This window comes from Podarcis muralis, chromosome 15 (assembly GCF_964188315.1).
Source record: "Podarcis muralis chromosome 15, rPodMur119.hap1.1, whole genome shotgun sequence".
Classification (NCBI taxonomy): domain Eukaryota; kingdom Metazoa; phylum Chordata; class Lepidosauria; order Squamata; family Lacertidae; genus Podarcis; species Podarcis muralis.
Genome location: NC_135669.1, coordinates 36,377,686 through 36,396,142, shown reverse-complemented (window position 1 = coordinate 36,396,142; position 18,457 = coordinate 36,377,686). Strand labels below are relative to the sequence as shown.

At 48.1% G+C, this 18,457-nt stretch overlaps 1 protein-coding gene and 2 non-coding genes across 5 annotated transcripts in view; all 3 read left to right on the top strand.

The window, feature by feature from the left end:
* Positions 1 to 18,457, top strand: part of RAP1GAP2 (RAP1 GTPase activating protein 2) — a 192,570-nt gene that overhangs the window by 30,434 nt on the left and 143,679 nt on the right. For 2 of the 3 annotated variants that reach the window (XM_028707778.2, XM_028707783.2), the window contains one exon: positions 15,135 to 15,170. In XM_028707778.2, the coding sequence (XP_028563611.2) occupies positions 15,135 to 15,170 (36 nt within the window). Of the gene's footprint in view, positions 1 to 7,243; positions 7,365 to 15,134; positions 15,171 to 18,457 lie in introns of those variants that run through there. The other variant, XM_028707780.2, reaches the window with a different exon arrangement.
* TRNAI-GAU (transfer RNA isoleucine (anticodon GAU)) lies at positions 7,442 to 7,515 on the top strand. Its single transcript has one exon. It is a non-coding gene; the product is annotated as a tRNA-Ile (tRNA).
* Positions 17,570 to 17,642, top strand: TRNAA-UGC (transfer RNA alanine (anticodon UGC)). The gene has a single exon. It is a non-coding gene; the product is annotated as a tRNA-Ala (tRNA).

Here is an 18,457-nt window from a genome sequence, read left to right as displayed (position 1 = left end):
TAATCTTGGAGCGACTTTAGTCAACATTTCTTTTTTAAAAATGGGTCTAGTCGATCCAATTTGAGTTGCTTGACTCAAATTGATTAATTTTTTTGTTGTATGTATTTTTCAACAAACCCAACGTTTGAGAGTCAGCAGCACACCCTGCTTGCGAGATTCGCACTGGGTGCCAGGTTCAAGGTGCCGGCACAAATACAGCTCAGGATCAGGTTACTTGAGAGGCCACCTTCTCCTGCAGTCTGAGGCAACGTCTCTCTCCTGCAAGTTACAGATCCCAGAAGCCCAATAAGTCAGAGCAGAGCTTTTAGTGTGGCTGCCCCTGTCTGTGGAATAGCACGCCCTTCAAGATATAAACAAGGGCTTTGTACTTCCTGAAAGAAACTGAAGACATTTTTGTTCGAACTGGTTTTCCCAGCTGGATAAATAGGTCTTTGCTATGATTACGTATTGTTCTAGTTTTCCGTTAAATTGACCTGCCTTTTTCTTATCTTTTCTAACAAAATCTACAGCTGTTTTGACTGGACACTGACTTGAGACAATTATGTAGACTTGTGATTAATAATAATAAATAATAATAGATGGCTTTTGAGGTAAATTTCAATTCTACGATGAATATTGTGAAGAAGTGTTCTGAATCTGGCACCAGTCAATGTTATTGTTGGTCCTCTAACTAGCCCAGACCCTCCAAGTGTCCCTATTTTCCAGGGACGTCCCTGATCTAGAGAAGCCAGCTTGGTTTCCGATTTGATCCCGAAATGTCCTGCTTTTCCTTAGGACGTCCCTATTTTCATTTGAGAAATGTTGGAGGGTATGGAATTATGCAACCCCTGAGCTGTCTGAAGGCAGCCCTGTATAGGGAAGTGGGTTTTTTAAAATGTTTAATTTTTATTATGTATTTATATATGTTGAAAGCTGCCCAGAGTGACTGGGGCAACCCAGTAAGATGTGTGGGGTATAAATAATAAAATAATTCTTATGGAATGGGAAGTCCCTGTTTTCACCAGAGAAATGTTGGAGGGTATGTTAGTCCTCTATCATAACTTAATCTAAGTCTTTGGGGCCTGAATGCCTGACAGGGAGTTCCTGGCCTGGCTGGGATAAAAAAAAGAGCTCAACAACTTTGACCTGAACCCCCGAAAGGGGGTAGATCACTGCCAGGTTTTAACTCTGTGAGTAGATCGCAGTCTCTTGCTGGGACATGGCCACCTCTGCTTTAGAACAAGGGGAAGTCAGGACAAGCAGCTGCTATGAGCTCAGCCAGCAGGGGGCGTATTTCCACGCATCTCATCTGCCAACCAGCGACACATTAATTAGCCAAATGGAGCTTTGCCAGCTGTGGCGTGAAGCTTCGTTATTTATGCACCAGCTGTGTACAAACAGCATCGAGAGATCTGACTTTGCCCAATGCAGAGATCTAGTTCATATCGACCTAGGTTTGGCAGCGGCTCACGGCGAACGATTTTATGTGGCTTCCAGGTGGTGGAGATGGGTGAGGACTTGCAAATGACGGCTTGGGAACGCCGACTCTCTTATTGCCTTGGTTCTTGAGGGGCTGAATCCTCTTTAACAGGTTAATTAGAGCAGTTCCCTTTGGGTTTCATTTCCAGCATATAACACATTTTTTTAAAAAAAAACCCAACAACAACAGAAAAACTGCCCTTGAAATGAGAACAGGAAAAATAGCTTAGGAAGGGTAGAGAGGTGTATGGGCTCTGTTTATCGGGGAACTCATTCTGATTTGCTTGCAAGAACTTTGTTGTTGTTGTTGTTTAGTCGTGTCCGACTCTTTGTGACCCCATGGACCAGAGCACGCCAGGCACTTCTGTCTTCCACTGCCTCCCGCAGTTTGGTCAAACTCATGCTGGTAGCTTCGAGAACACTGTCCAACCATCTCGTCCTCTGTCATCCCCTTCTCCTTGTGCCCTCCATCTTTCCCAACATCAGGGTCTTTTCCAGGGAGTCTTCTCTTCTCATGTGGTGGCCAAAGTATTGGAGCCTCAGCTTCAGGATCTGTCCTTCCAGTGAGCACTCAGGGCCAGTGGTGTAGCGTGGGGGGTGCAGGGGGGGCCAGCCGCACCGGGCGCAACATCGGGGGGGGGGGGCGTGCTCGCCGCCTCCGGAGTCGCTGAAGACGAGCTGGCAGCGGCTCTCAGCGCTCACCGCGGTCCCCGCGCGTCAGGGCCGCGGAGGGCCCGCCAGGCAGCCCCTCCTCACAGCCCCCCCCCCGCCGCCGCCGCTGCAGCTGCTGGGCCATCGGCGGGCAAGCGGCGTCGTTTGGGCGGCAGCGCCAGCGGCAACTCGCCTCAAATCACCTGACACGGACCCGTCGCCGTCGCCGTGGCTACCTTACCGTAAATGCCCCAGCCCAGGCAGCAGCAAGAAGAAGCTGGCAGCGGCGGCAGGTTAGGGGTTAGGGGGCGCAAATTACTTGCCTTGCCCCGGGTTAGGGGGCGCAAATTACTTGCCTTGCCCCGGGTTAGGGGGTTAGTGGGTTGCTGACAACCCACGCTACGCCGCTGCTCAGGGTTGATTTCCTTCAGAATGGATGGGTTTGATCTTCTTGCAGTCCATGGAACTCTTAAGAGTCTCCTCCAGCACCATAATTCAAAAGTATCAATTCTTCGGTGATCAGCCTTCTTGATGGTCCAGCTCTCACTTCCATACATCTGCAAGAACTTTACATGGTCTTCGTTGAACATTCATCCCGATGTACACTTCTTCCCATTAATGATTCACTTGCCCTGCAATTTTCAACACATTTTCCCGTCACTCTCCAAATTGCAGAACGTCTGTTGTTATTATTATTATTATTATTATTATTATTATTATTATTATTATTATGTGGATTTGTTCTGCTCAGGCAGGGATCAGAGCATTTTTTATCACCCCAAAGGCAGCACCAGTAGTGGATGAAACATTGTGTTGTAGGCTGCAGTCTAGCCATGCAAAAGCCAGACGTTTTCTTCTGCACATCTCTCCCTCCAAACATAATTGCAATTCAAGACTGTGTTCCCCCCCAGGCAAAGGAACTGGAAGAAGGCATGGAGCAGAGTCAAGAGGGAGTGTATTCCGGGGAGACTCCCGAGGGCCAGAGACAAAGGCCTGAAGGGCCACATTCGGCCCCTAGTTCTGACGTTCCTCATCCCTGAGCTCAGAGCCTCGGCCAAGCGCAAGAGGCTGAGCTCCACTCGCTCCACCACTTCTGCCGATTCTCTGAGAGAATCCTAGAAACCTAGAATTGTTGGAAGGGATCCTGAGGATCATCTCATCCAACCCCCTGCAATGCAGGAATTTGTACCATACGGGGATCAAACCTGTAGCACAGTGCTCTTAACTGACTGAGAGGGAGGTGTTGTGGCTTGCTGTGCTGTTGCTTATCTTCTGGTCAGGAGCTGGCAATTTCCACCTCGCCTCGTGTGGCAAAGGGGGACGAGAATCTTTTAATATCTGAATCTTCCACTCTCTCGAGAAAGCAGCAAAGGATTGCTCCCCTCTTTCCACAGGAGAACGGTTGTGGAAACTTGGGGGGGGGGGGTTGTCAATTTTGGCCCCAGTTTAACTTCTGCATGCAGAGTCACAACACCTCCCTGCCAACTCGAAGAGCTATTGTTTAACCTACCACTGAATTCTAAGGCATGGCCTTTGACTCCACTAGCAATAAAGAGAATTGCGCAAACCTCTCTTCTCGAATCTCTGCACTGTCTTCTGTGATGGGGACATTGCAGGGGGTCAGGCTGGATGACCCCTGGGTTTCCTTCCACCCCTACAATCCTATGATTCTACAATCCTATGACTTGTGGGTGCTTTCGATTAGCACTGGCCAGGCTGCGGCAGATTAGCTCTCACAGGCGACCTGTTTCTTTCATAAGCCATCTTATGTAACCTGCTTAACGGGATGTGCTTTGCACATAAGGCGCACTGGTGCTGCCTGTGCCTCGACGCTGCTTTGCTTGCATCCTAGGCAGAGCTGTGGCTCAGATTTCTTGTGCGCAGAAGGTCCCTGGTTTGATCCCTGGCCTCTCCAGGCAGGGCTGGGAGATGCTCCCTGCCTGAAGCTCTGGAGACCTGCTGCCAGTCAGAGCAGGCCATACTGAACTAGATGGACCCAATGGTGAATGCCTAGGCGGGTGACCATGTGGGGACTCCATGCATATCCCAGTGGGTTTCATAATGGAAGAAAGGCAGGATACAAGAAAATAATTTTTAAAATGTGTATGCTTGTGGGGAGTTGAGCACAGCTGTTCGCTACAACTTATTGGTTATTATTTATTTCAACCGCTTGTATTAGAGAGGCGTCTGCCCAGACGCTGAGGTACAGCGCCGAGGGCCTTCTGGTGGTTACCTCATTGTGAGAAGCAAAGCTTCAGAGAACCAGGCAGAGGGCCTTCTCGGTAGTGGCGCCCACCCTGCGGAATGCCCTCCCACCAGATGTCAAAGAGAACAACAACTACCTGACATTTAGGAGACATCTGAAGGCAGCCCTGTTCAGGGACGTTTTTAATGTGTGACATTTTGATGTATTTTTAATCTTTGTCGGAAGCCACCTAGAGTGGCTGGGAAAACCCAGCCAGATGGGCAGGGTATAAATAATACAATGGGCAGGGTATAAATAATACAATAATAATAATAATAATAATAATAATAATAATAATAATAATAATAATAATAATAATAATAATAATTCCTTGCATCCAGCCATCAGCCTCCTCCTCCTCCTCCTCCTCCTCCTCCTCCTTTATTGCTGCCCCTTGCAGAACTCAACAGAGAGGATGGGGGCCAAACTAGAACTGCCTTGGCCCCTAGGAGTTGGTCCCTATGTCTGACAGTCAGAGCTGTTGGACAGTGGAATGGTCTCCCTTGGAAGGTGGTGGCCTCTCCTTCCTTGGAGGCTTTTAAGCAGACGTTGGATGGCCATCTGTCATGGATGCTTTAGCTGAGATTCCTGCATTGCAAGCGGGTTGGGCTAGATGACCCCGGGGTCCCTTCCAACTCTACGATTCTATGATTCTAACTTGGCTCTGGCGCCACCTACTGTTGGGCTCCCTCCCTCCCAACCTACCAGTCCCAATGGGCAGCAGCCACCACCGATTTGCATGTCACTTAGTCACCAAAGTTTGGCACAGCTGTCTGTCCTTTGCCTTCGAAGGTGACGCTTCTAAGTCGCAAAGGGCATTGCTTCTTGTAACCGAGGATGCCTCCTCCACGATCTTGGCAGAATCTTTTCTGTAAATGTTACCCAGATGGTTTGTGCTGAGGTCATTCAGTTCTGCCAGAGATTTAAGAGGGCACGGACGGAGACACAAAACTGCCTTGCGGAGCCCTGACACTGGGCAGCAGCAAATCTACTGCCGCTTTTGCCTTTGAGATATTAGTGTTTATTCCCTTCATTAAAGCTGTGTTGCCTTTGAGGCAGCTTGATACTGCTGGTCTGGCTGCCGTGATGTTCCAGGGCTCTTAACATCCAGGAAGCAGTTTTCACCCAGTATCCTTGGGGTTTGATGGATAGCTGTCACTTTAAGTCATAGGAGACGGCATCTGTTTGTTTGTACTTTGCAATTTACTGAGGACCATTATCTGCTGTTGGATGATGGCTCAGTTCTGGACAAAGGTCCAGTTAAATTCCCATTTAACTAAGTTAACTCTTCACATTAATTCCCAGGCTTGGAGCACCTGCAGTGTTCCAAAGTTCTCATTTCTTCTCTTGCAAACTTCCCCTGGCATCCGTCTGTCCCAAGAGACAATGGAGTGTGCCTCCAGGGGTGAAATCAGGCCAATGAGCCACATCTCACTTCCCTCTACATACAGCAAGTGCAGAAACTGCCCTCTTGACCATCAAAGTCTCTATTGCTCTTGCCCACTCAATCTGGTGTCGCTCTGTCAGCTGGGTACATTTCATAGCTGAGACACCAGGCAGAGGACACTCGATGGGGATAAACTCAGCCGATGCTTGCTTCATATGGAAATGAGTTTTGAAGATGCCCTTATCTTATGAAACAGCCTGCCACCCCCACTACAGAGCATCCTTCAAGGAAGAGGCCAGAGTGCATATTGCTGCACTTCATGCAGCCAAAATGAGCAGCAGGAATGGAAAAAGTGGAATGTGTGATGCTTGGAAGGGGCACCAACTTAGCACTTAGAAGAAAAGAAATCTTGTTCAGCTCGCAGCTAGTAATTTAAAAGACTTTCATGAGAAAGCTGAAGGTCAAGATTTACATTTAAATGGGGTTTTGAAGTCAGGTCAGTCTACTTGCACGGAGTCGACTAATTTTCTTCCAGGAAATGGAACCACGCAAAGAGGGATGTGAGTTCTCATGGTGTCAGTGGGGCTGTCTTAGGCAGGTGTGGAAAACCCTTGGAGCTCCAGATGTTGAACCACAGAGCCCACCCTCCCTGTCCAACTCCCTGGCAAAAGCTGGGGTCCCGAAGCTTTAGGGGACAGCAGACATCAGAGCATTTTTCACATTCATAACAGGCCCCTCCAGGACTTGTGTATTCCCCCCCTTCCCGTGAGTGTATTCTACAACAGTGTTGGTGTAATAATTGTGCATTAGTCATGGGTTTAAAATGGAACAACCCCATTGGGCTGAGGAGCCCAGTTATGTCACCCCCTGCCTGCAGAGTTGGCAGCCTCTCACCCTTTTTTGAACACCCTCCCTCATTGAGTGTTCCCTCAGCCTCCTCTCCTCTCCCCTCTCTACTTGGGAGTCCTCTGAGCAGCTGCTGCTGCCACCCCTGGTCTCTGAGCTGTCCCCCACCCCAAAGAAAGGGGCCTCCAAGAGGTACCATTTGCCTGTGGATCTTATAGCCAGGACTGCTGCAATACACAGCTGTGCAAGCCTTTGGGAGGCAGAGACGTGAGAGGGCATCAGAGGAGGGAGGGAAGGAAAGAGGGATGGAGGCCTGTGTTGCCTGAGGCACCCCTGACCATCATTCAGGGCACCCCAGGGTGCCCTGCCACACTGCTTGAAAACCACCGTGTTAAAGGAATGAATAGTAAAGGGAGGACAAAAAAAGAAAGAAAGAAAAAGAAAGTTTTGCGGCACTTAAAAGAAAATAAATAAATAACTGGGCACGCTGTTTCCCAGTGAGGAGGGACCGCACCTCCTTAATCGAGAATCGCAGAGGCGTTTGGGGCAGGAAGTGGTCACAGCGGTTTCCTTCACGTGCCAGAAGGATACAACATGTAGCTGCAGTTTAAGAAACACCCTTTGAAATATGTGTCTCCCCGGTTGTTCTACCTCGGTGTGAGCGAGCGAGCGAGCAGCCCTCCTGAGGAATAAGAGCAGGTCACAGCATCAGGAGCCAGAAGCAGCGGCCACCATGTTTCAGAGGAAGCGGAGCGTCTCCTTTGGAGGCTACGGATGGTGGGTCTGTCTTCATTTACTTTGCAGAGCTGAGGTTGCCGAGGGAGATCTTCCTGGCGTCTTTCTGACCCATTCGAGCCTGGATAGCTCAGTCAGTTAGAGCGTGGTGCTGATAACGCCAAGGTTGCAGGTTCGATCCCTGTATGGGACAGCTGCATATTCCTGCATTGCAGGGGTTGGACTAGATGATTCTCAGGATCCCTTCCAACTCTACAATTTGTTTAGAATTTCAGAAAGGGGCTCTTAAGCGCAACCTCAACAAAGTATGTTTTGACAAAGTGTTCAGTTTGTGTTGTCTGTACCAGAGGTTTAGGTACTAGGGGGTGGGAAATTTCTGTTCATAAATATCCCCATTACCGAGAAGCTTTCAGACAGCACTTTATGCCATTTTCCTAATGTTTCTGTGCCCAATAATTTCAATGCTTTAAGTTATCTTTCACATGGCACAGAAAACCAGTGAAATCTAGTGGGAGCATGGCGCTCATTTCCATGTTATTTGCTTCCAGACAAAATCTGTTTGCAACCTTGTTGATCCAGACAAATGTGGGAGTTTTGCGTCGCCAATTTCCCCGGGATGAAATTTGTGCTGGTATTCAAGAACACAGTTCTTTCGCATCCTTTAAAATTTAGTGTGATGCGCAGGTATACTGATCTAAAAGCCACCATTCCATAACGCAACAGGCAATGAATGCAGTGCGACGAATGTGGTTGGACTCCAGGGTAGAAGCGCTAGCATTGCACTCAGGAAATCCAGCACAATAACACACCCACACCCACCCACACCTGAAATGTATCCTCACATTCAGGAGGACTTAACACCACGTGGCCCAAATGTGCACACATTACCCTAATCTGTATGATGTCGAGGTTTTTCTGCGTAAGTTTGTGAGTGTTTATCTTTGGCGCTGGAAGAGGGAAGATGGAAGAAGAGGAAGGAGCCCCTGATCTTTGAGCAGAGAGAGAGAGAGAGAGAAAGAGAGAGAGAGAGAGAGAGAGAGAGAGAGAGAGAGAGCCATTGTGATGCAGAGGCTTTTGGTTGCTACTCTGCCCACCTCTTTCAACAAAGGGTGGAGGGCGAATCCTTGGATTTTGCACGGAAGGCTTGACCCATCCAAATTCTGTTGACCCTCCTAATACTGTATCAGACCAGTGGACCATCTAGTTTGGCATATTGTTCTCACAGCAGCCAACCAGATCTCCCTAAGGGAAGACCCTAAGCCAACACGATGCCCTTCTGTGGCGATCACACAGGGTCCCCGGACATTTCACCGTCTATTGATCCCTGTACCACCACTTTATTTCTCGCTGCCACCACCCAGGCCCTACCTGGTACAATACTGAGTCCAGTCAGGGTTAAATTGGAACATAAACTTCTGTTTATTTATTGCAGTTTAACAAGCGTGTGGTTTCATAAACAGTATCGGTCAATTACAATCATGGGGTGCCTATCCAGACCTATAACTTCTGCTACCTGCTCTCACTCACTAAACCACCTCTCAGATATTTACTTGTCTTCCTAGCCCCTAACTGTTCCTGACTCAGATTATTTCGCTACACTAACTCAACCTACCCACAGACTATCCCAATTCACTCCCACGCCAACCAACCACCCAACTCCCAACGAACTCTCCCCTTCGCCCCTCCCACAGCTGGTTTTATAGTCCCTCTGACTCCACCCCCCTGGGTTCTGATTGGGTAACCTGTTTAACTATTTCACCTCCAGCACTCTCATATGTTAATGTCACACCTCCAACTAATACCATCCCTGTCAGCTTGCCATGTTGACTAGGTCGGATGGGAACCGGAGTCCAAGCACATTGTGAAGGCACCACATTGCCTACCTGTGCCAAGGTAGTTAGTTATGGGCAGCACAAGTCCGCTCCACTTCACCGTGGGGAGGAGTTGCTGTGGACCACATGGCCACCCACTCTCCTCTGGGGGCATGGGACAAAGTCCCACATTGCCCGGGGATCCTGGCCACATCAGTGACCGACCAGCCAATCCGCTAGCTGGTAGGAGGTGTGGCCATCACCTGCCACTCCAAGCTTAAGCGTATTCCATTAAAGGAATCCGGGGGTGTGGATCTTGTCCGAAGCCTGGGGTGGGGCTACGGCTATGACACGACCCTGACGGGAACACCTGGGGGAGGTTGAGTTGGTATGCATCGACGGGGCTCCCACTTCTGGTGGTTTACCCTTACCAGACTGTGCAATGGAATGGGCAGGAGTCAGATACAGTCGGGTTCATTCAATGCCTAAGCCAATACCGCTCACATTCTGCAATCAGTAAAGTTGTGGCCAAAATTAGCCCAATAACATTAACCTAATATCTGTGTCCTTGTGTGTGTTATTCTTCAATGAGGGGGTGGTTTCGGGGTCTTGACACGCAACTGCAACTTGCCCATCCTGCAGTTTCTTACAAGTGGCCTTTAGAAGCACGCTGGGGCAGGCATTGAGAGGGGCTCCACTCTAGCAGGGGAAGGCCTGGCTGGCTGCATCCTGTCTTCACTCACAGCCCACCCGGCTGCCCAGGAGACACCTGTGCCATGCACTGCCAGGCCAAAAAAGGGAGCAAGCTCCCTCCCTCCCAGTCTCGCAGCACCTTTGGGATTGCTGCGGTCTAGTTGCGCCCTTCAGAATTTGCACTCAGGCTCATGGCCACTGCTGCCCACCCCACGCCACCTGGAGATGCTGGGGACTGACCCTGAGAAGGGCTACATGCAAAGCAGGTGATCTACCACTGACCTCTGCCTCTTCCCCATTGTTCTTCTTAAGAAGGAACAGAAGAAGCTTCCTCATTTCAAAACTGGGCTTTGTCTCATCTTTCACATTGCTATCTGCACTAGTGATGGGCCTCAGCCAAATATTGGGCAGTGGGGGGGGCTTTTCAGATGTTTGTTTGGCTTCTCTTTTTAAAGATAAACTGAGGGGTTTCCCCCCCTTCTTTCTTAATCACCGAAGAACAGAAGAAGGCTCACCACCACTTCCTGTCACGCCCAGCAATATTCTTTGGGGGTAAAATATGACTGTTGTATCGTGGACAATGCCTGAAAGTCACATAGCTCAGTGGCAAAGTGTCTGCCTCACATGCAGGAGGTCCCAGGTTTGATCCTCGGCACCTCCAGGTAGGGCTGGGATTCAAGCCTGAAACCTTGGAGAGCTGCTGCCAGCCAGTGTGGACAGTACTAAAGTAGATTGACCAATGGTCTGATTCCTATGTCTCCTCCCACCCCAAATTTCATGGGTGATGAAACAGTTCCACAATAATGACCATGCATGGAGATTTTACATGGACACTCCAGGAACCTAGGCAATAATAGTAGTAGTAGTAGTAATAGTAGTAGTAGTAGTAGTAGTAGTAGTAGTAATAATAATAATAATAATAATAATAATAATAATAATAATTTTTATACTCTGCCCTCCCCAGCCAGAACCGGGCCCAGGGCGGCTAACATCAATAAAATTGTTTCCTAGGTGATGTGTCTGAAAGATTAGCACAGAGGAAGTTAGAGAAGGAGGAAAATGATCAAGCTGGGTCTGGATACGTCTTTCCTTTTCTTTGAAGAGGTTCATATTTCAGGCTGGCTGTTTAGTAGTCATGATGAGTTCCTGCACTTAAAAGAAAAAAGAAAAAAAGACCACTCCACTACTGCAGTCCTTTATCTTGTGTTTTATCTTTTGCATGTAAGCTGCCTTGAGAATGCTTTTGTATTAATAGATGACCTAGAAATATATAAAACGAACAGTCACTAAACTAAGGGAAGGGGACGAGTGAAAAAAAGCAACCATCAGCATGGGAACTTGCGCCAGAGTAGCTCAGACCTATGAATCAGCGGGTTGGCTGCAAATGCACGGTATTCTCGAGTGCTGAGTTCAAGTACAGGAAAGTCTGTCTCTGTGTGTTTACTGAAAAGGAAGCGGTTGGCAGAACAGCTCTTATCTTGGCTATCTTGCTAAATGTGCTTTTGTCTGGGTGGAGTGGTTGGTCACACCCATTACCGTGAGAAATTTGGTGCTTTTAGCATTGATTTCTGGGCCTGCACAGGACAGGGAATGCACAAGGCAGTGGAGGTGCTTAGCTACCCCTATCTGCCCACCTCCTTACTTCCAACCAGCCGGTGGTCATTTCTCTCCTCCTTTAGTCTCAGTGTTGCCTTTGTAAAACCCAGCAGGGAGGAGGAGGGTAGGGACAACGAGTTGGCTCTGCTTTCCATTGTCTCTGGCGCCACCTACTGTTGGCCTCCCTGCCTTCCAACCTACCAATCCCAATGGGAACCAGCCACCAGTGATGAAGCCCACTGGCCCATACACTAGAGTCGGCTCTTTGGTCTACGTAGCCCCCATAAGGACAATGCCAAGAGTTCTTCTGGGCCAGATCAAAAGCCCTGCTAGATGCAATCCGGCATCCTTTTCTCACAAATAGATGCCTGGTGAGTAACCCCGCTCCCCATACATGCCCCCCAGAAACTGGTGCTTGAAGACATGCTGTCTCTGGTAGTGGAACTACTACATAGCCATTGTGGCTAGCAGCCATAGATAGCCTTATCATCCATGCATTTGCATACTCGCCTTTTAAAGCTATCCATGTCGTGGCCATTGCTGCATCTTGTGGTAGTGCAGCAAATTCCTAAGTTTAAGTTATGACGAAGTGACTTCTCTCTCTGGGATCTTCCTGCATTCAGCCTCATTGGAGAAAGATTCAGTTTTGCTTGCATTTTTACGAGAAACTACTTGATCTGTGCTTCTTGAACCAATACGGAAAATAGCATTCAGCTGTCCTTTGCCATCCTCCCAAGCTACAATTCTCAGAGCGGTTTAACCTCTTCCTAGGGAACTCTGGGAACTGTATAGCTCTGTGGCAGGAATAATAATAATAATAATAATAATAATAATAATAATAATAATAATTTATTATTTATACCCCGCCCATCTGGCTGAGTCTCCCCAGCCACTTTGGGCGGCTCCCAATCAAATGTTAAAAACAGTACAGCGTTAAATATTAAAAACTTCCCTAAACAGGGCTGCCTTCAGATGTCTTTTAAAGATAGGATAGCTGCTTATTTCCTTCACATCTGAAGGGAGGGTGTTCCACAGGGTGGGCGCCTCTATCGAGAAGGCCCTGTGCCTGGTTCCCTGTAACCTCACTTCTCGCAATGAGGAAACCGCCAGAAGGCCCTCGGCGCTGGACCTCAGTGTCTGGGCTGAACGAGGGGGGCCTCCTCACAACCCCTTAGCACCTATAACAGGTGGCAGTTCCCATAATTCTTTGGTGGGGAAGCCATGGCTGTTTAAAGTGGCTTTAAGAGTATGGCCTTAAGTATGGCCTTAATGTGACTCTTCTAGGCCACCTGCAAAAGATTTTGTGCATTCGCAGGCCACCTCTGTCAGGGCTGTTGTTGAAAAACAACCCCTCCCTTCCCATCAGCTTGGTCAGAGTGAAACTCTGGCTTCCTGTGGGTGATCTAGGTTTTCTCGGGTGAAGAAACGGCAACTGGTAGCAGATATCCCCACCCGCCAACTCACAGGTCCACTGCTGTGAAATCTAAACTGTAATTCTGCACGATAAATCTTTCATTTGCTTCTTCGTTTCAGAAGGAGGGCAACAGCCTTGTTCTCTCTACAACTCCCCGAGCTCATTTTCATCTATAAAAAGGTTCACCCAACAAGGATTCTCTCACCATGCACACACAGACACACACAGTCTCGAAAGCCATTTTAAAAACCAGAAAAACCAGCAACGGTGCATAGCGAAATAATGCAATATGTTACAACAAAATGTAGGGAAGGTGTCCATCTTAAATGGGTCTCAAAGGAGACAGCAACATCATTGCAGCCTGGTTAGATTGGTTAGATCATTTTTATTTGTGTGTTTGTGTGTTTGTGTAAAAAAAACAAAACAGCTTTGAGTAAAAGGTGCTGCCAATTTATTGGAGTAGCAGATTTTTTAAAAACTATTTTAATACAAGGACTCAGAGCCAACCACCCACAGGTATGTTTTTTTTTAAATAAAAAAACAGCAACTCAGAGGCCTTCTGCTTTATTTCTCACATAGGAAAGCAAAGGCCTCTCATATCTCGCTGCTAGGAGACATGCAACACAATATCTAAAATGGGCTGGAGAAACTGGGCTGGATGAGGAAATCTATCTATTACTGTTCTCTCCAACCTTAAGTCTACTTCTTCACATTTCCACATCAGTCTGTGCCCCCCCCCCCCCAAAAAAAAGTCCTTATGAAAAATCATCAATACTCTAGTGCAAATTGCTACTAATCAACACATGCAGGTATTCCATTTTGCCTAATATACCCTTTTGTTTTGGGCAAAGCAGTGTTCCCTGCTATACAGCATGTTGCTATTTTGCACAGATATATGCATTTATAGGCACACTATATACCCCAGTATATGCATTTTTTTGTATGCGTTACTTGGCTGGAGAACAGCATTACGAAATTCAGAGAAATGCGAAGTTTGAAGGACAGCTGTTTGGAAAGTGCAGATTTGGTAGTTTTGGCTTGAAATGTGAACTGGACTGAATTTCTCCCCCAAAGCTACCTGTGGCTTAGCAGAGGTTACTGGATTCCAACTCCCATCATCCCCAGCCAGCAAAGCCAATGGTCAATGATGATGGGATTGGAGTCCAGCAACATTTGGAAGGCCACAGGTTTCCTTACCCTAGCAGCAGCAACAACAACAACAACAATTATAAGTTGCCCATCTGACTGGGTTGCCCCAGAATGTTTTCTTTCTATTCACCTGTAAAGGTAAAGGGACCCCTGACCATTAGGTCCAGTCATGGCCGACTCTGGGGTTGCGGTGCTCATCTTGCTTTACTGGCCGAGGGAGCCGGCGTACAGCTTCTGGGTCATGTGGCCAGCATGACTAAGCTGCTTCTGGCAAACCAGAGCAACGCACGAAAACGCCGTTTACCTTCCCGCTGGAGAGGTACCTATTTATCTACTTGCACTTTGACGTACTTTTGAACTGCTAGGTTGGCAGGAGCAGGGACCGAGCAACGGGAGCTCACCCCGTCGCGGGGATTTGAACCACCAACCTTCTGATCAGCAAGTCCTAGGCTCTGTGGTTTAACCCACAGCACCACCCTGTACTCTGTCTTAACTAATTTAAGACTGCAGACCTACACACACAAACACACACACACACATACAGCCACTGGGAGTTCACTCGACTGAATATTATGGGATGGCTTTCTGAGTAAACATCTGTAGGGGATACTCTTCAACAATGCAATCCTATAGATGCTTCCTTTGAAGTAAGCACAGAATTTAATTGAGATTTACACCCGGGCAGGATTTCATCCCTATTAAGAGTTTTGAAAACTGGGTGGCCACCCTACCTTTGGGCCATCGTTAATGTTCACTCCTCTAGTCATGAGTAGGTGAGAAAAAAAGACTGTCTAGGGCATTAAAGCCTTGCTTTCTGTACCCTTGGAAATCCTACCCATTGCTTCCGAATATCAAGCTTGCGAGATGGCTGCTTTCAGTTCTTCCCATATTTTTCATTCATATCCCATTGCTTCTATGAACTATGGATCTTAAAACAACAACAACTCTCAAATCTTGATTTTATTTTTATGATGATGAATTGAGGACCCATCCCCATTTCCCGCCCTTGTAGGTGTGGTGTCGGAATACACACCACGGGGCCTGCTTTTCAGCCAAAAAATGCAGGAAATGAGGGATATCTTACCAATAAAATAACAAGAAGAACAATCTGCTTAACATTCTCTCCCTCCTACCCCTCATCTTTTCCAGGATTGACAAAACCATGCTTGCAAGCCTGAAGATCAAGTGAGTAATTGATTATTTTATCTAATTCATTCTTTACACTGCTTGGTTGCCATCCCATGTGATAATAAGTTCTCTGGGAGGCTTATGGTGGCCTCTTTCCTACAAGGCGTGCTTCTCTTCCTTCTTCGATATGCTTGCAAAGCTGGTAAACAGCGGGTGATCTTATGTTCTTGGACTTGATGGAAGCTTTATATAAGTGGTCCCAGTGAAAGAGCTGGCTGGTTGTGGTTCGAGGACCCGATCCCCGCGTAGTGGAATGAAAACACGAGGACACGTGATATAAGGTTAATGGGCAAGAAAAGGCCACAACTTTATTGATTACAGCAAGTGAAAAGGTATTGGCTTAGGCATTGGATTACGTCAGCTGACTCCACCCCCTCAGAGAGGGGTGAGTCTAAAACAGGGGGGTTTATTCACCAGTAGGTGGAGCCTGTTGATGCTAATCCAACTGTAAGCTATCACCAAGGGTCGTGCCATGGCCTCCCGTCAAGCAGGCATCGGACAGAATACACGACCGCCAGATTCCTTTAACGGAATACCCAAAAATTGAAGGCATAGGCGATGGCCACACCTAGCCCTTCGACACACCACAACACATTATTCCAATGCCTAACCTACCCACCAATACCACAAAAGTTGTGACGATTGCTACAAGGTAGGCGAAAAAACCAAAAAGCCTAATGCCAAATCGAAAAATTCCTACCAGGCCCCCCGGACAACCAGGGCGACCAACCTAAGGTCCATAGCAAGGCCAAAAGAAAACTGAGACCCTGAGCTCTAAGGGAGTGGAGGGTGGGTGACTTGCGACGGGACGACGAAAAGTGAGGCCCGAAGGCTGGTGCTGCAGCAATTTGGGCTGCTAAACACGCCCCCTCGCAGTGGGAGGCAGGGGGCTAACGCCCCCTGCTTGAAGCAGAGTCCGGCTCCCGACCACAACCACTCCCCTCTCTTGCAGGAGGAGAGTCTTTGTTACTCATTCGGTTGTGTCTTCCTTTCTTTTGTCTTTGTTTATATATAAAAACCAACCGAAATGAAATTGGAGGGGCGGGACAGTTGTAAGGAAGCAGCTCTTTCCGTTCCAACCTGTATTCCTTACAATCACTGCTCCATCCATTCCAGTTCAGTGTCTACCAAATACTATGTTATTTGCCTTGCTGTCTGCTCTTCAACGCAAGTTGAAGAGTTAACTATTTAACGTAATTTAAGTTCATTTCGATGTGAAGGAAATGTCAGAACAATGGGAAATCAACAACACTGGTTTTCATTTCTGACCACAGATTCACACGCGAACGGCAGCAATTCCGTTTTCCATTTTCACTGGAATTCTCAGACATCTCTACCTGCTATTTGCCCAAGGAAGTGAACTGTCACTAGTGCTTTCAACAATGTCCTTGATAGACCCAAAGTAGCTCAGGGAAGCGCTATAGCTCAGGTGTAGAACATCTCCTTTGTATGCAGAAGGTCCCAGGGTCAACGGCCTACATCTCCAAGGGGAGCTGGGAAGGTCCCTTGTCCGAAACAATGGAAAACCATTGGCAAACAAGGTTCCTAGCTCCAAGGGTGGAATTTGGGAGCATGATTTTCCTTGGAGCCATTTTGCATGTGGGTGTGATGGCCAAATCCCCTTTAAGTATCAGGCTAAAGGTCCAGCACCCTATTCTCACAGCGGCCAACCAGATGCCGTCTGGGAAGCCCACAAAGAGGACCTCAGCGCAGCAGTGTTCAAGTTGGCTTGGCTGGCTTTAAAAGAGGGTTTAGAAAGGCAAGTTTGTGGACAATAATGGTCAGTAGCCACAATGGCAATTTTTTCCTTCCACTGTCAGAGGCAGCGAGGTGCTGGATCGGCAGGGGAGGAGAGTGTTGCTGTGCACAGGACCTGCTCGCAGTCCTCCTCCTCTCCAGTTTCATTTCTGGTTGGCCACTGTGAGAGCAGAGTCTTGGACTAGATGGGCCTCTGGCCTGATCCAGCAGAGCTCTTCTGGCGTTCTTATGGCAGAGTCACTTCTGATAGGGCAGGGTCAAGGTAGCAGGCTGATTAGGATCAGTGAAGGCAAAAAGCATGGTCTTTCAGGACCCTGGACAGATCATCAGCACAGGTGATGACTGGAACACATTCAGGGAGATGTCTACTGAAATCTGGCTGGTCTGGACCTGCCGTTAACATGCCCCCATCCTGAGGAGCTCTTGGTCGGCTATTGCTTGATTTTGCACCCGTTGACTTCTATGGCTTTGGGGTGGTGAGGACTGCATCCTGGGCTGCCCTCAGTGTCTGATGAGTTGGGTAAAGCTGCATCCTTTGGCCTGGAAGGTCTTGAAATTGGAGACAACCCCTCTCCAAATGCTGCCTCCTCTGAGCCACAGGGAGGATTGAGGCCAGAGAACATGAGTCTGGATGGAAGGGTGGTGTAGCTTAGTGGTTAGAGCATCTGCTTTGCATGCAGAGAGTCCCAGGTTCAATCCCTGGTTGCATCTCAAGGTAGGGCTGGGAAAGACTCCCTGTCTGGAAACCCTGCACAATCACTGCCAATCAGTGTTAACAATAACGAGTTAGATGGACTGCTGAGACTGACACTGTATAAGGCAGCTTCCTATGCAGACCTGGGAAGGAGAAATTGCTTTCACCATGGACCAAATGCATCTTCTCCTTGTAGCCATAGAAGCTGCCAGCTCCTGGCAACTCCAAGCAGGGAAGGGGAAACCGGAATGCTGCCTTCTGCCCCTGTTTTGTTTTCATTTCTGCTGCTGCACTATTTTTAATCTCGGTATGCCTGGTTATTTCTCTCTCCACCCTCCACCTCCTGCAGCCCCCTTCCGAAGGCCGAGGTGATTCATGTTCTGAACAATTATATCCAATTCAGCCCTTTTCTGTTTGAAGTGAGGCTTGGGCAGTAGGCTGTAGGAATCATACAGTTTTTGCTTTGTGGGAACAAGAAAGGAACACTCTCAAACAGAGGTTCCGGAAACCTGGTCCGTGGAACAGCTTCATTCAGGACCACGACATCTAGCATAGCGTATTAGAATTGCCAAGCAACCAGCAGAAAAATCATTGATCGGTACTCCAGGACTCTCAGCAATTCTCAAGTGGTCTGGGTGTGTGTGTGGTGGTGGAGTTTGACCTAGCAGCCTTTCACAAAGAGGACTGTCCTCTGCAAAGCAGAACACACCTAGAGAGCATTTCCCAACCCCCTGTTGCAGCAATTTGTTTCATTAATTTCTGCATCGAGGTAGACCACCCTTTCCCAACCAGGTCCCTTCCTGACGTTGTTAAGACTCAAACTCCCATGAGC